Source organism: Bidens hawaiensis, unplaced genomic scaffold, assembly GCF_021521415.1.
Source record: "Bidens hawaiensis isolate Kalapana, Puna unplaced genomic scaffold, B.hawaiensis_p1.1 tig00010569_1, whole genome shotgun sequence".
Taxonomy (NCBI): Eukaryota; Viridiplantae; Streptophyta; class Magnoliopsida; order Asterales; family Asteraceae; genus Bidens; species Bidens hawaiensis.
In genome coordinates this window covers 368,362-381,124 of record NW_027491807.1, presented here as the reverse complement: position 1 = coordinate 381,124, position 12,763 = coordinate 368,362, and the positions used below count along the sequence as shown (strand labels likewise).

The window sequence follows — 12,763 nt, the reverse complement described above, 5'->3', positions numbered from 1 at the left end:
AGTGATACCAACATAATTACTCATTACTCAAACTAGTCTGCTTAAATATAATTATATGTTACTAGAAAGGAGTTAGTGTGATTTGGTAGGAAATACAAACACTATTAATCGCGTAACATACATAAGATTTTAGAAGTGTGAGGAGCATACATACAATTCATGTTAAGCGCAGGGAGGATTTGAGTAATTAACTCAGATATAATAATTAAAGAAGTTGAATTTGATTAAGAGGAAATTGTTCTTTGGCCTTTGTTTGTGTCTCTAAATTCTTTCAGCTTAAAATAAAACTTTTGGACGACTGAACCTCTAATGTTTAAATTTGTTTTTGGTTTTGGTTTTGGTCCTTAACCTAACTCCATCCATTATTTTCCGTTTAGATCAGCATGTGCCTCACAAGAAGGGAAGAATGGTCTTTTATTTTAACCTATAATGACGATGGTAATATGCAACATGGTTTGTGTAGGAGTTTAATCACGACTTGGGATTTTGCCCATTGATTAAGCAAATGGCTGATCGCTCAGTTTTGTTCAATGTTGAGTTTAGTTTTTGTTGAATGATAGTGAACCACATACCTACACCTGGGGTTCTGATCGATCAGTTACACGACATTAGGTTAAAACAAAAAACCATTTGCATGTGCCGATCTAACGGTAGATAATGGGTGATGTTAGGCTATGGGCCAAAACCACAAAAAAGTTTAACATTATATAGGAGTTGATTCGTCCAAAAGTTTCATTTCGAGATGGAAGGGTTGTGGGACGTTATGTACTAGTAATCGTTGTCGATTAGTTAATAAACAATATCTAGTTGCCACTCGTCGATGTAGCTAGGTGAATTTAGACCAAACCACCATAAATCCTCGTGTTTGTTTATTGCTTTTTTGTTTGTGTTCAGTTTTGTGTGTTTGAATATCCTAATAACATGATTGGATAGTCTGGCGCGCCCATAAACATTAAGAAAGCGAACATCAAGAGTTGCGAAGTGAACCAGACAACAACAAATACCCAAAACATCAACTTCCATAAACGTTTAAAAGCTACAAGCTACGATAACAACTTCATAACATGCAAACTAAACCATCTCCCAACACAAAGACTCTTACAAGTTTCAGTTACCTTTGTCAGGAGATTTCAAGTAAAGCGTCTCGCCGCCATCTCCACTACTCGATCCACCGCCTCCTATATCTTGCTTGCGACCAAAATCAGGGAACCCTCCAACTAGGTGCGTCCCACTGGCTGCAGCGTTGCTGTTGTCGGTCTGTAGCATATGAAGCCCACTGGTTCCACTGCCCGAATTCATGCCTAGCATCGCGTGCTGCTGTTGCAGTGATGAGTACTGCTGTTGGCTGTACATCATCGAACGTGCTGACATTAGTGCTTGTGGTGACATTTGTTGCGCTTGTTGTTGTTGCATGTAGTGACCTCCGGGTTGCTGCATCATCCCACTTTGAGGATACTAAGTCATAAATGTACAGCTATTTAATTTTTAATAGTTGGTTTAAGTGTGATTTGAAAATGATAAGAATTAATATTAATGTACCTGAGAATGAAGAGTGGGTAATTGAGGTTGAGAATCAGCAATGGCAGCAAGGTACATAAGGTTCCTCTGAAGCTTTGCCTGATATCTGCAATTATAAACCATTTAAATGTTGGTGTACCTTATATGCATGTGTTAATTTGTTTAATGAGAAATTGTAACAAATGCATACACTTTGTCCACCTAGAGTTTGTGGTCTTGTCCACAAGATAGGGGTGTGCAAGAAACCAAAAAAACTAACCCGGAACCGAAACCCGAAAAATCCAAACCGTACCAAAACAAAAACCAACAGTTTGGTTTTATGTTTTTGTAAAAACCGAACTAACGGTTCGGTTTTGGTTTTGCATATAATAAAACCGAAAAAACCGAACCGAACCGAATTCCTAAATTATTGTTTTTTATATTTTGTATTAAGTAATTTATATGAATTTAGTAAACATGTAACTCAAATATTTTTGGTAAAATGTTGAATAGTCTTTTATTTTACAATTAACAAAATTATTTATTCCTAAAGTAATTATTTTTTGAAAGCCTTTTTTTGACCTAAAATTTTCAAGATCAAATGGCTAAAATCGAAAAAATCGAAACCGAACCGAAACCAAAATTAAAACCGAAAAAACAAAACCGAACTGTCTCAAATGCTCCAAAAACCGAAGTTTTGGTTTTCGGTTCGGTTTTAACCAAAAATCGCACCACACACGCCCCTACCACAAGATCTCGGTAAATTGTCTCTTTGACACAAGCCAAGTTTACCGTTCTGTTTGACCATCAAGAGTTGGTCAAAGATAACGGTTCGCATTGACACAAGCCAAATTTTGTTTAGGGGATGCTTGGGATTCGTTATTTTTAACTCTTTATGACTTATGAAACTTTTTCACTCACAAATTAAGCAATCCTAAACACCTTTTTTTTTAACTTTTCAATAAGTTATAAGTTATAAGGAGGCAAAAATGAATCCCAAACTTCTTATTACGTTTAAGTCTTCAACTTATGTTGAATCTATCGGCTTATCACAACTATCACTTGGGGATTTGCATTCTGAAGAACTCTAAATAATCGGATATTAGACTAAGTTTTCTTTAGACAATTCCTAGACTGATTATTTGACTCTAGCTCTATATAAAATAAAATAACCGTCCTCGTGTTGATGACCTTGGTGACAAAGATAAAGTCTTTTAAACAAGCAAAGTTCTATGTGACTCAGAAAGTACATGAAATTTGTTTTTCAAATAAATATATAATCCACGATCCTTTCGAAAAATATATAATACATAATCAATTTTAAGTCGTGTAACACATTTGACAAGAGGGTCAAATAGAAATACTCACTCAGCACATTCCGCCATTTTTCCTGAATTTTGGCTCTCAACGATCTTCAAGATCAGAGACTTGTTTTCATCCAAATACTGCACTTGTAAACCAAGGAAAACTAAAGCCTTAAACTCGAAACCGCAAAACCAAACCAAAAATCTAGATTATATACTGTATCCAACTCTAGGTAAAATCATTACAAAATATTAAATTGTTATGATAAACAGGATCAATTTTACATGTAAATTTATACGCGTAGATTATTATGTATATAAGCAACTATCAAACTAATTTGTATAAACGTTAATTCTTTTAATCTTGTATTGTTCAGTTCACCTACCGGTTACATACGTAAACAAACAATTAAAACTAGTTTATTCCAATTTATATTTCTGAATTTCTTGAGTGAGAATTAATATAAGCATTTTTTCTATTGATTTTAAAGTTTTTAAATTAGAAAAATGCAAGGTTTATTATATGGTTTTGCTCACAACATACATTACATGCTACACAAGATATATCATCCCCGCTATATTGTAAGTTGTAAGGTGATAAAGGAAAACAAAATAACTATAACATCATTGTAGAATATAAAACATATAATAATCTTGTTTTGCATAATGAAATCTGCTAACAAGATATATCTATCACAAAAGACGATAAAAGAATAATGGAACAAATCAAAATACACAAGCTCAAATATTGATGCGAATAAAGAATCTTCGGTAACACCGTATATTATTCCCTATACCTCGACATGCAGATTGAATAATTCCCAAAGATACTATAAAATATATGTATCTTTTACAAACAAAAAAGTAGACGAGACCATTTAAGAGGGTTTCTTTATAGTCATGGATTTCTCTTGATACTATTTTTCTAGGTGAGTCTGAAACATTAAAATAAGTATGAAAGGGTTTCGTTGTTAAAAATAACATAAAAAAAGAATAGATACTTCATAAAATCATGACAAAGAATCCACTGACCGGAACAGAAATGGGACCTTACAGAGTTTGGACAGTTTTAATCTTTAAAAAACGACCCTCCAAAATAATATAATTAAAAATGAAAGATTTCCTTCTTGTGAACATGAAAGCATCTCAATGATTGCTAGCAGGTCTGTTGTGTTTCGACCTCTTCAAAGATTTTTTTATTTTTTTTTGTCTTTAGAGATGTTAAATATTCGAAGGCTACTTTTTTTTCACCAATAACCATAGCTAAAAAGATCTAAAAACTTAAAAAGACTTGTAATTTATAAACCAAGAATATTGCAAAGAATTAAAATAAACATCATTTGGAACGCTTATTTCAAAATAATACACCTATGGTCATGTCACAATACCTTTGGGTTGGGTTCAAAATCTTGTTTTTTGTGCCGGTTAACATAGAAACACAAAAGTATGCAAAGTTCAAGACTTTATCTCCCACTTTAGTTAATTAGCAAATTAAGGATAAAGAATCAAATAGAAGAGGAACAAAACATTAGAATATCTATCAGTCTTCACAGAGCGGTAAGGACTCTTGCCTTTTAGAAGAAAAAAAACAGGGTTTAAATCCATATACATTATTATTGTTAAGTTTAGGAATAACGGTAGTCGTTTGAGTCGCCGTAAAAACAAAAGGAGTTGACCGGTCAAACGGACAATTAAGAGGTGGGGCCGCCCCGTGCCCCACCCACATAAACGTTTAAAAAAAGACGTTTCATAAATGAGTAGATCATGCAAGATCATGACTTTTGTATATAGTACAAGTGTGCAATGAAAAAAATAATTAGAGAAAAACCTTGATGAAGATGAGAAAACAAACAAAACAAATCATCATAAAAAGATGAATAAAGTTGTAAACAATTACGCACACAGTGGATATATAAAGACTGTAAACAAAAAGTTAAAAGGCTATAAATATAAAAAGACTGTAAACATCTGAAGGATGAATGAATGGAAATGAAACCTGTTGAATATGATCAGTAGTGACGTTGTTGGTGGGATAATAAGCAGCTGCCATCATGGGCTGCATCTGCATCAGGTACTGCTGCTGCTGCATAATAATAATATTAATGGCAAAGATGAAAATATATAATATATATGGGGCTCCACAATATGCAAAGAAATGAACCAGCTAGCTATCTTGTTGTTAAAACTTAAATGGGCTTGAAGGTAGCACAGAGATTAATGGCAGGATGAAGTAGTGTTGATTCGATGGATAGATCGATGGAGGTTAAAAGTAAAGAAAACAAAAAAGGCAGCAGGCTTTTGTGAGCTCAGTGTACTGGAATATTTGGATATATATGCAGCTGGTGGTATAGTAGGATGAGTGGTCAGGGTGACACAGATACATATATATTAGCCTAGTTTTAGTTTCTCTCACTTTTTATGCTTTTGAGTTGATATGAACATCATGATAAGTGCAATTCATGAATCAATAATTCCAATTTAGTAACACTAGACAAATTATTGAATTAACAAACATTTCACTAAATATATATTCAATTCAAATTTTTTGCAATATCTAAAGTTTTGTTAATTGTTAAAAGAGTTGGATTATATATATATTGATTATAAAATTTGTAATCTATGTCTTTTTAGATTTTAGTTTCTTCAATCTATATTGGATAGTATGAAGTGAATAAAATGCAAAATCATAATAGATATTGATACGAGTTAGGTAATGTGAAGTATACGTTCATTCAACACTATTTTGACTTCGATACTAAGGGGTCTCTAAGGTTGAATGGGGCAGGCAATATCCCTAAACCACAAGGGGTTTAAAGGGGGCAATGTCTCCTTGCCAGCCTGGGGCGGTGCTAAGGGCTGACACCTTGCAGGTTCAAGGGGCAACGCCCTAACATGCACTACTAGCTTAGTGATATAATTAATGATCATCTTAATTGGATTTAAATTTATGATCAATTTGCACAATCCTTGACAAAGCAAGAGAAATTCATCAAAAACAATGACATCTAATCAAGAGACAATTGCGCATTAGACTGAGGGTAGTGGGGGTGAGGGGTGGGTGCGGCCGCCTACGTAGCTTGCAAACACCGCTACACCCCTCCGGTGAGCAAGGGCGCGGCCGGCCGGCGTGGCTGTGGTCGCGGGGCTAACTAGCCGTTGGAGGGTGTGTTGGTAACGTTGGCCAGTTTATATATATATATATATATATATATATATATATATATATATATATATATATATATTATCTATAAATACAAATCCACACTTTCTATAAAAAAACCATACATTCTCTCTATCAAAACTTCTATTTATATATTTATAAATGGCATCGTCGTCATCGTCTTCGTCTTTCTATTCTACCGAAGAAGACGAACTCATTTGTCAAGCGGTTCAAACGACGATAAGCTTTTTGAGAGATCAAAATCGCCCCCGAGCCCCATTGTTCCGCCAACCGCGTATTCGTGATCGAAAGACCGCTAACGAAACTTTGATACGTCACTATTTTAGTCTCAATCCCACATATGCTGAGGATAGTTTTAGAACCCGTTTCGAATGACTAGACGATTATTCATGCGTCTAGCAAATGACTTGCCGGAGCACTTTGAGTATTTTCAACAAAGGGATGATGCTAGAGGTAAGCCCGGGTTCACGGCTACTCAAAAAATTACCGCCGCTCTTCGACAACTAGCGTATGGTGTTGGATCGGACATGTTGGACGAGTATCTACAAATGGCTAAAAAGACCGGACGCGATGCGCTTAACCACTTTTGTAGAGGTATATATTTTTTTTACGTTTGTTTATATATTTTTCAAATATTTACATAACTTATATAACTTTAATAATTATATTTAGGGGCCATATCGCTATACAGGCGGAGATACTTACGTAGACCAACAATGTATGATATCCAACGCATATACGAGGTGCACGGTGAAAAGCATGGTTTCCCGGGATGCTCGGTAGCCTTGATTATATGCATGTTGGTTGGGCTATGTGTCCCACTGCTTGGCGAGGTCAATTCCATCGAGGTGATCACCCCGGCCCTACTATCGTACTTGAGGCGGCGGCGTCACAGGATCTTTGGATTTGGCATGCGTTCTTTGGGGTTGCCGGGTCTAATAATGACCTCAATGTTATCGATCAGTCACCGATAATCGATGACCTTATCGACGGGGTAGAACCTCCTCAAGCTTTTTTTGCAAATGGAGAACATTTCAAGTACGAGTACTACCTCGTTGATGGTATTTACAACGAATGGGGGATACTTGTTCAAGCTTACGTGGCTCCAGTTTATGACAAACGAAAGTACTTCACGAAGAAACAAGAATCGGCAAGGAAAGATATTGAAAGGGTGTTTGGAGTCCTAAAGAAAAGATGGGCAATGTTGGCGAATCCAATAAGATTTTGGACAAGGGAAAAGATAACGGAAGTCGTCATCATGTGTATAAGCCTACATAACATGATACTAGAAGACGAGGGTAAAGCTATTTGTCAAAACTACAAAGGTGATATTCCAAGACAAGAATCGACGATCACCAATGAACAACGACTTGCCAACATAAATATCATCAAGAGCGAGTTACATGGCAACGTTCGGCATGAGTTGGTCGAGCATTTGTGGGATAGAAGACCCGATGATCTTGTATTAGACTAGTATCAACGTAATGTTTTATATTATTATTAATGTAATGTTTTATATTATTATTTAATGTATTATTTAAAATAATTAAATAAATAAAAAAACTAGATCAAGCTCCTGCTCACCTGGATCACTACACCCTCTGGGGCTTGATCCATGGCCATGTCATCGCCTACGTGTCAGATTTTGCTTGGCTCACATGGGGCTCAACCAAGCCCCATTACCCTCAGCCTTAGTTGTAACAAAATCTTCAATAGCAAGTGTTATCGATCGGTAGCAACTGACCAATAAGTGTTAAACTTGGATAACTTGTAGCTATTGATGGTGCTTCTCAAATGTTGTTGGTTATAATTATTGCATGTCATGCCTTTTCATGAATATATAATTGCAACGATTCACTATGCTTCAACTCATATATAAAAGATTCATTACACATCAAACATATATATTTTCTCAAAAATTTTATAGTTCGTTCTTTTGAACTATACATTCTGTGTTATATGATTATTAATTTTGTTTACTAACAAAATAATTTAATACGAATGACTGATCCTCGTTTTAAAATTAACCCCGCTAGAGATTGTACATTAGATCCGTTGGAGGACAATAGCGTTGATGCAAAGCCGCATGTCATCGACTGGTTTTTTTTTTTTTGTCTTTGTCAGCAATCAGCTTGATGATTTGGCAGTGATAGTAGAATGAGATGAAGAACTTGAAAAGCCATGCAACGAATTTTGAATGTTTCTACCCAATATGTGCATTGATTGTCTCCATCTGTAATATATAATGGGGATGAGGTTGCATATGTCGGTAACAATAACGATCAGATAACAATAGGATTTACTTCATAAACAATCATTCGTTCGGTTTATGGTGCATACTCAATTGATGTGATGTGAAATAATTTGGTCATAGTTGATATAATGATATCTAACTGGACTAGTTTAAATTTGTACTTTTGAATTTTGATTAGCCTAGGGTGTATAAAACATAAAGTTTGTATTACAAAAACACATGTTAAGAAAATCCTTAAAACGAATATAAATATACATAACCTTCAATACCGACATGCTTTTTGACCATAGGTGTTGGGACTTTTGAGTTATTAATGTAGGTGGAAATTAGACCCCAAAGTGTCACGTGAGGCAGAGAAATAGAAAGGTGACCTGACCACTGTGCGTACCCAACCTCCACAAACATATCTTTGCTACTCTAGATATGTTTTTTCTCCCTAAAACATGACAAAACAAAACCCATTTTCTAAACATGAAAAAGAGCAAACATATATATATATAAATATAAACCAGCATAAAGAGTATGTTATAATTTTTACATTCATTTTAAACATTTTTAGTTTTTAACTATTAGTATATCAGCTTTCACAGGAGGATTCACTCAAAAACGAACAAAGGATTTCTTGGTCGACCAACTTGCAAAGTTGCAATTTTAATTTTTAACTATACTATTCAACGGGCTTGTTGCAGTGACATGTAGTGAGACTCTGGTCGATATTGACCACCAAACCAGTTACTTATTTTTGCAGTGACATGTAGTGAGAATCTGGTCGACTACTTATGCTGCTATGCATCAACATTAACCTCTCGAAAAAAAATCAAAATAAACACTTAGCATACGTTGGGTACATTTTGAACAAAGTTTATATGGTTAGGGTTGAGGTGGAGAGTGAGTTTGTGTTGTTTAAGTGAGATGACACTTGGGATGAGATCGGGACTGTACCGGTACCGACCGGTCCCGGTCCTGAAAATCGCGGATTCTTGGTACCGGTACCGAAATATTCGGTTCGGTACTGGTATTTAAGATAAAATTTCGGGAAATAACGGTCCCGTACCGTACCGGTACCCGTACTGAAACTTAAAACGTTGGTACCGATTCGGTACCGGTACCAACCGGTACCAGTCCCGAATTTGCCCATCCCTAGATGACACCATCCATCCACACTTATGTTGGCCGTTGATGGAGAGTGAGGTAGTTGGTTAAAAAATGTCCCGGGGGGGGGGGGGGGGGGTTACACAACAAATTAAGTGCACATGATATAAAAATCCTATATTACACATTGTAAAAGATCATTTAATATTATCAATATTGTCCACACTAAACGTTGTATTCCCTTTCAGAGGATCTTGCTATATTTCTTTAGTAACTATCCAATCACATCAAAACTTATGTGTAAAACAAATAAATATATACTCAATACAGTTTAAAACTATTAATACAAAGACTAGTTGTCATTGTTTAAATCGTCTAAAGTATCATGTTTATGTGCTAAATGCCTAAATCCTTTTATACGTGTTTTAAACTTAAAACAGGATTACCAAAATATTAATAAAAATAGGGGTTTGGATAAAATACATATAAAATTAACGTATTAAACGTGAGAATCAAGTAGAGTAATTATATATACACGTATAGTAATTATGTATGATTTAATTATATAATTACTCTACTTGTATATATAATTACTCTACTTGATTCTCATGTTTAGCACGTTAATTTTATTTGTATGTTAACCTTTCCTAATGAAATAGTAATTCAATATGTCATATATTTAAAAGCTATTAACAAAATTTTAGATCGTGACAAATGGATCACGTGATAGAATAATCATATCCTTTTTATTAGACATTATGATATACAAAAACTGTGGAAATTAATTTTGTACATTTATGATATTTAGAGTAGTCCAATTTGCTCATGTGAGTGTGGTCAATTTTCCACAGAGAATGGGCCCATTAATGAGGTATATATTGCAGTGATGCCTATACAACTTTGACCACTATATTGGGGTTGTTACATGATCACATATCAATTTCAAGGACATTTTCGATTTCCTCTATTATACACACATTTTATTACAAATAAAACTTGTATGACATGACTGACATGGGATATGAAACATGTCGCGACAACATGATCGTGATCCCCTTGTTTTGACGTCTATGTTGTTAATATCGTCGTATCCGAATTTTCTCTGAGTAGACGTTAAAACTTGACCTTGGTTTTGTTGAATATTACTGTAGAACTTAACAACTGTTATCACTTCAATTTAGTAGTGTTACTAAATAGAACTTTCACATCATGTGTAATTTAGTAAATGTTGGTCCAAGTTTAAATAGTTATATAACAATAAATAGTTCGTACATATTAGAAATTTAATTATTAAAAAGTATGAAGTACAATAATATACAACACATGTTAGTGTCAATATAAAAATGACGAGTAAATTTATTTTATGATGTAAGCGTGCGTAATAATATCAAGCCACAATAATTATGTAAGACGATGTATTATTGACAGTAAATACGAAAGTGAAAGTGATGCTACGTAGATTTTATCTAGGGAAGATCCATTTCACCGGTGTGACAAATGAGATGTCATGGTTAGTGATAATGAAAGCGAAATATAAGATAATGAAAGCGAAATATAAGCGTTTTTTTTTCTAATTTGTAATGCATTTTATTATTTTTGTTAATTGTTTAAAATGTTAGTTATTTTTACATTTAGTTAACTGTCATCCCAAATGTTGATCTAGATAAGCATCAAAACAGTTTATGAGACAAAGTAGTTTAAAATATAACTCTATTTACGTTAAAATTATATTGGAATGTAAAAAAAACGCAAAACTGTGTATTTTGTTTATTTTAAGCTAACGTATACAAGTTATTTAAAAAGCGCATACAAGCTATTTAAAAAAATCAGATAAATGGGATAAAGTTTTATGACAAAAAAAAGTTACCAACAGTGTGCCGCATGAACAAGATTAGGACTTTAAAATCATGTAAACATAAGCAATAGTCAAACCAAAAGGTCTCACAAAAACAAGATTCATCTAAATCTAGACGATTAAAATAAACTAGTCAATCATAATCAAGAACATAACAAACTCAGTCATAAACATAATATGAAATCTAAAGAAAACAAAAGATAAATGGCAAACCGAGCCAAATAACGCGAATACACGTTAATTGTATGTTAAATATTGGTTCCAGGTTATAAGGTTATCTTCGTTTCCTTCTGGTCCAACTCTCTGATCGAACTCCTCTCTGCTGACTCTAATCCCTTGCGTCTATTGTGGCTCTATTTATTTATTTGTTTATTTCTTTTGTTCGGTGACCTAAGCCCATCAACTGTCAATCCGTCATTATCCATTCCAAACCCTTCTAGACTTAGAGGTGCACAAATCGGGTTTTTTCTAGGGGTTTGCTAGAGATACACCACTTAGCTTATTTATACACCATTCCCCCATCTAATCATAGGCCTCATACGCAACGTATGCTGGCATACGCAACGTATAGAATAATAACTTAAGTTAGTCAAATCAAGGAAGCCATACGAGTCATATGGAAAACCATACGAGTCATATGCTTTTGTATACAGTTCGTATTATATGGAAGTAATTATTTAAAGGGATCATTGAATTAGTGTTCTATTGTTCTTGAATTCAAGCTAAATCATTATCAAATTCATTTAAACCATAATTATTGTCCGGTTTATTCATCTTTAGATGTTAGTTATGTCAATAATTGATCACTGGTTCATGATTTCTGATTTACCAAATAAACCATATTTACTAACTGCAAATATTATTATTTGCAGTTGAACCAAAAAGGATGTCCTTGTGCAAGAAGCTCACATGCAATCACTATTGTTGGAGACAAAGCTTACGCCTTTGTTTTAGATGGTTACAAGTAAAACTTATTTTGTTACACATTCAAATACGAACGGTATACATTTTAGATAATTCGTATTTAAGCTATACGAAATGTATCCTTTTTATACGAAGCGTTTATTAATTTTACTTAAAAGTATATGAATCGTATGCTTTTTCATATTATTCGTATTGTTTATACAAAAGCCATATGAACCGTATAACATTACATACGAATCGTATGATATTTGAAAAAGTATTACAGCATACGCAACGTATGCTGAGCATATGAAACGTATGTTGAATAGTGTGCAAATATGCCTACTTAATAGGTGTAGTGGTGTACCTTTAGAATTTTCCTTTTTCTAATACCCGGGTTCGGGTATGATCGGGTATTGGAAAATCGGGTATTGAGAGAAATCGGGTAGGGTTCGGGTAGGGTATTGGGGAGAAAAACTCAACCCTATGTACCCGGGTAGGGTATGATCGGGTTCGGGTATTGGAACCGGGTATGTGTCCGGGTACGACCGGGTATTAATATCGGGTTTTGAATTTATAATTTTTTTATACATTTTTAAGTTTGTTTAAAATTTAAATTTGCTTTGTAATTTAAAAAGATTTAAACTATATTACAAAAACCGTAAATCCACTTAAGT

General features: G+C 34.2%; 2 protein-coding genes across 2 annotated transcripts; one reads left to right on the top strand and one right to left on the bottom strand.

The window, feature by feature from the left end:
* Positions 1-809: 809 nt before the first annotated feature.
* On the bottom strand, positions 810-5,240 carry LOC143535557 (GRF1-interacting factor 1-like). The gene is made up of 4 exons (XM_077029780.1): positions 4,798-5,240; positions 2,866-2,942; positions 1,540-1,624; positions 810-1,455 (listed from the first exon to the last, which is right to left on the bottom strand). Exons 1-4 carry the CDS (start codon positions 4,888-4,890, stop codon positions 1,108-1,110), a joined length of 603 nt encoding a protein of 200 aa, XP_076885895.1. The 5' UTR covers positions 4,891-5,240; the 3' UTR covers positions 810-1,107.
* Positions 5,241-6,371: 1,131 nt separating this feature from the next.
* On the top strand, positions 6,372-12,151 carry LOC143535585 (uncharacterized). The gene is made up of 4 exons (XM_077029801.1): positions 6,372-6,576; positions 6,655-6,744; positions 6,981-7,393; positions 12,056-12,151. The coding sequence occupies exons 1-4, from the start codon at positions 6,372-6,374 to the stop codon at positions 12,149-12,151; spliced, it is 804 nt and encodes a 267-aa protein (XP_076885916.1).
* The last annotated feature ends 612 nt before the right edge of the window (positions 12,152-12,763 follow it).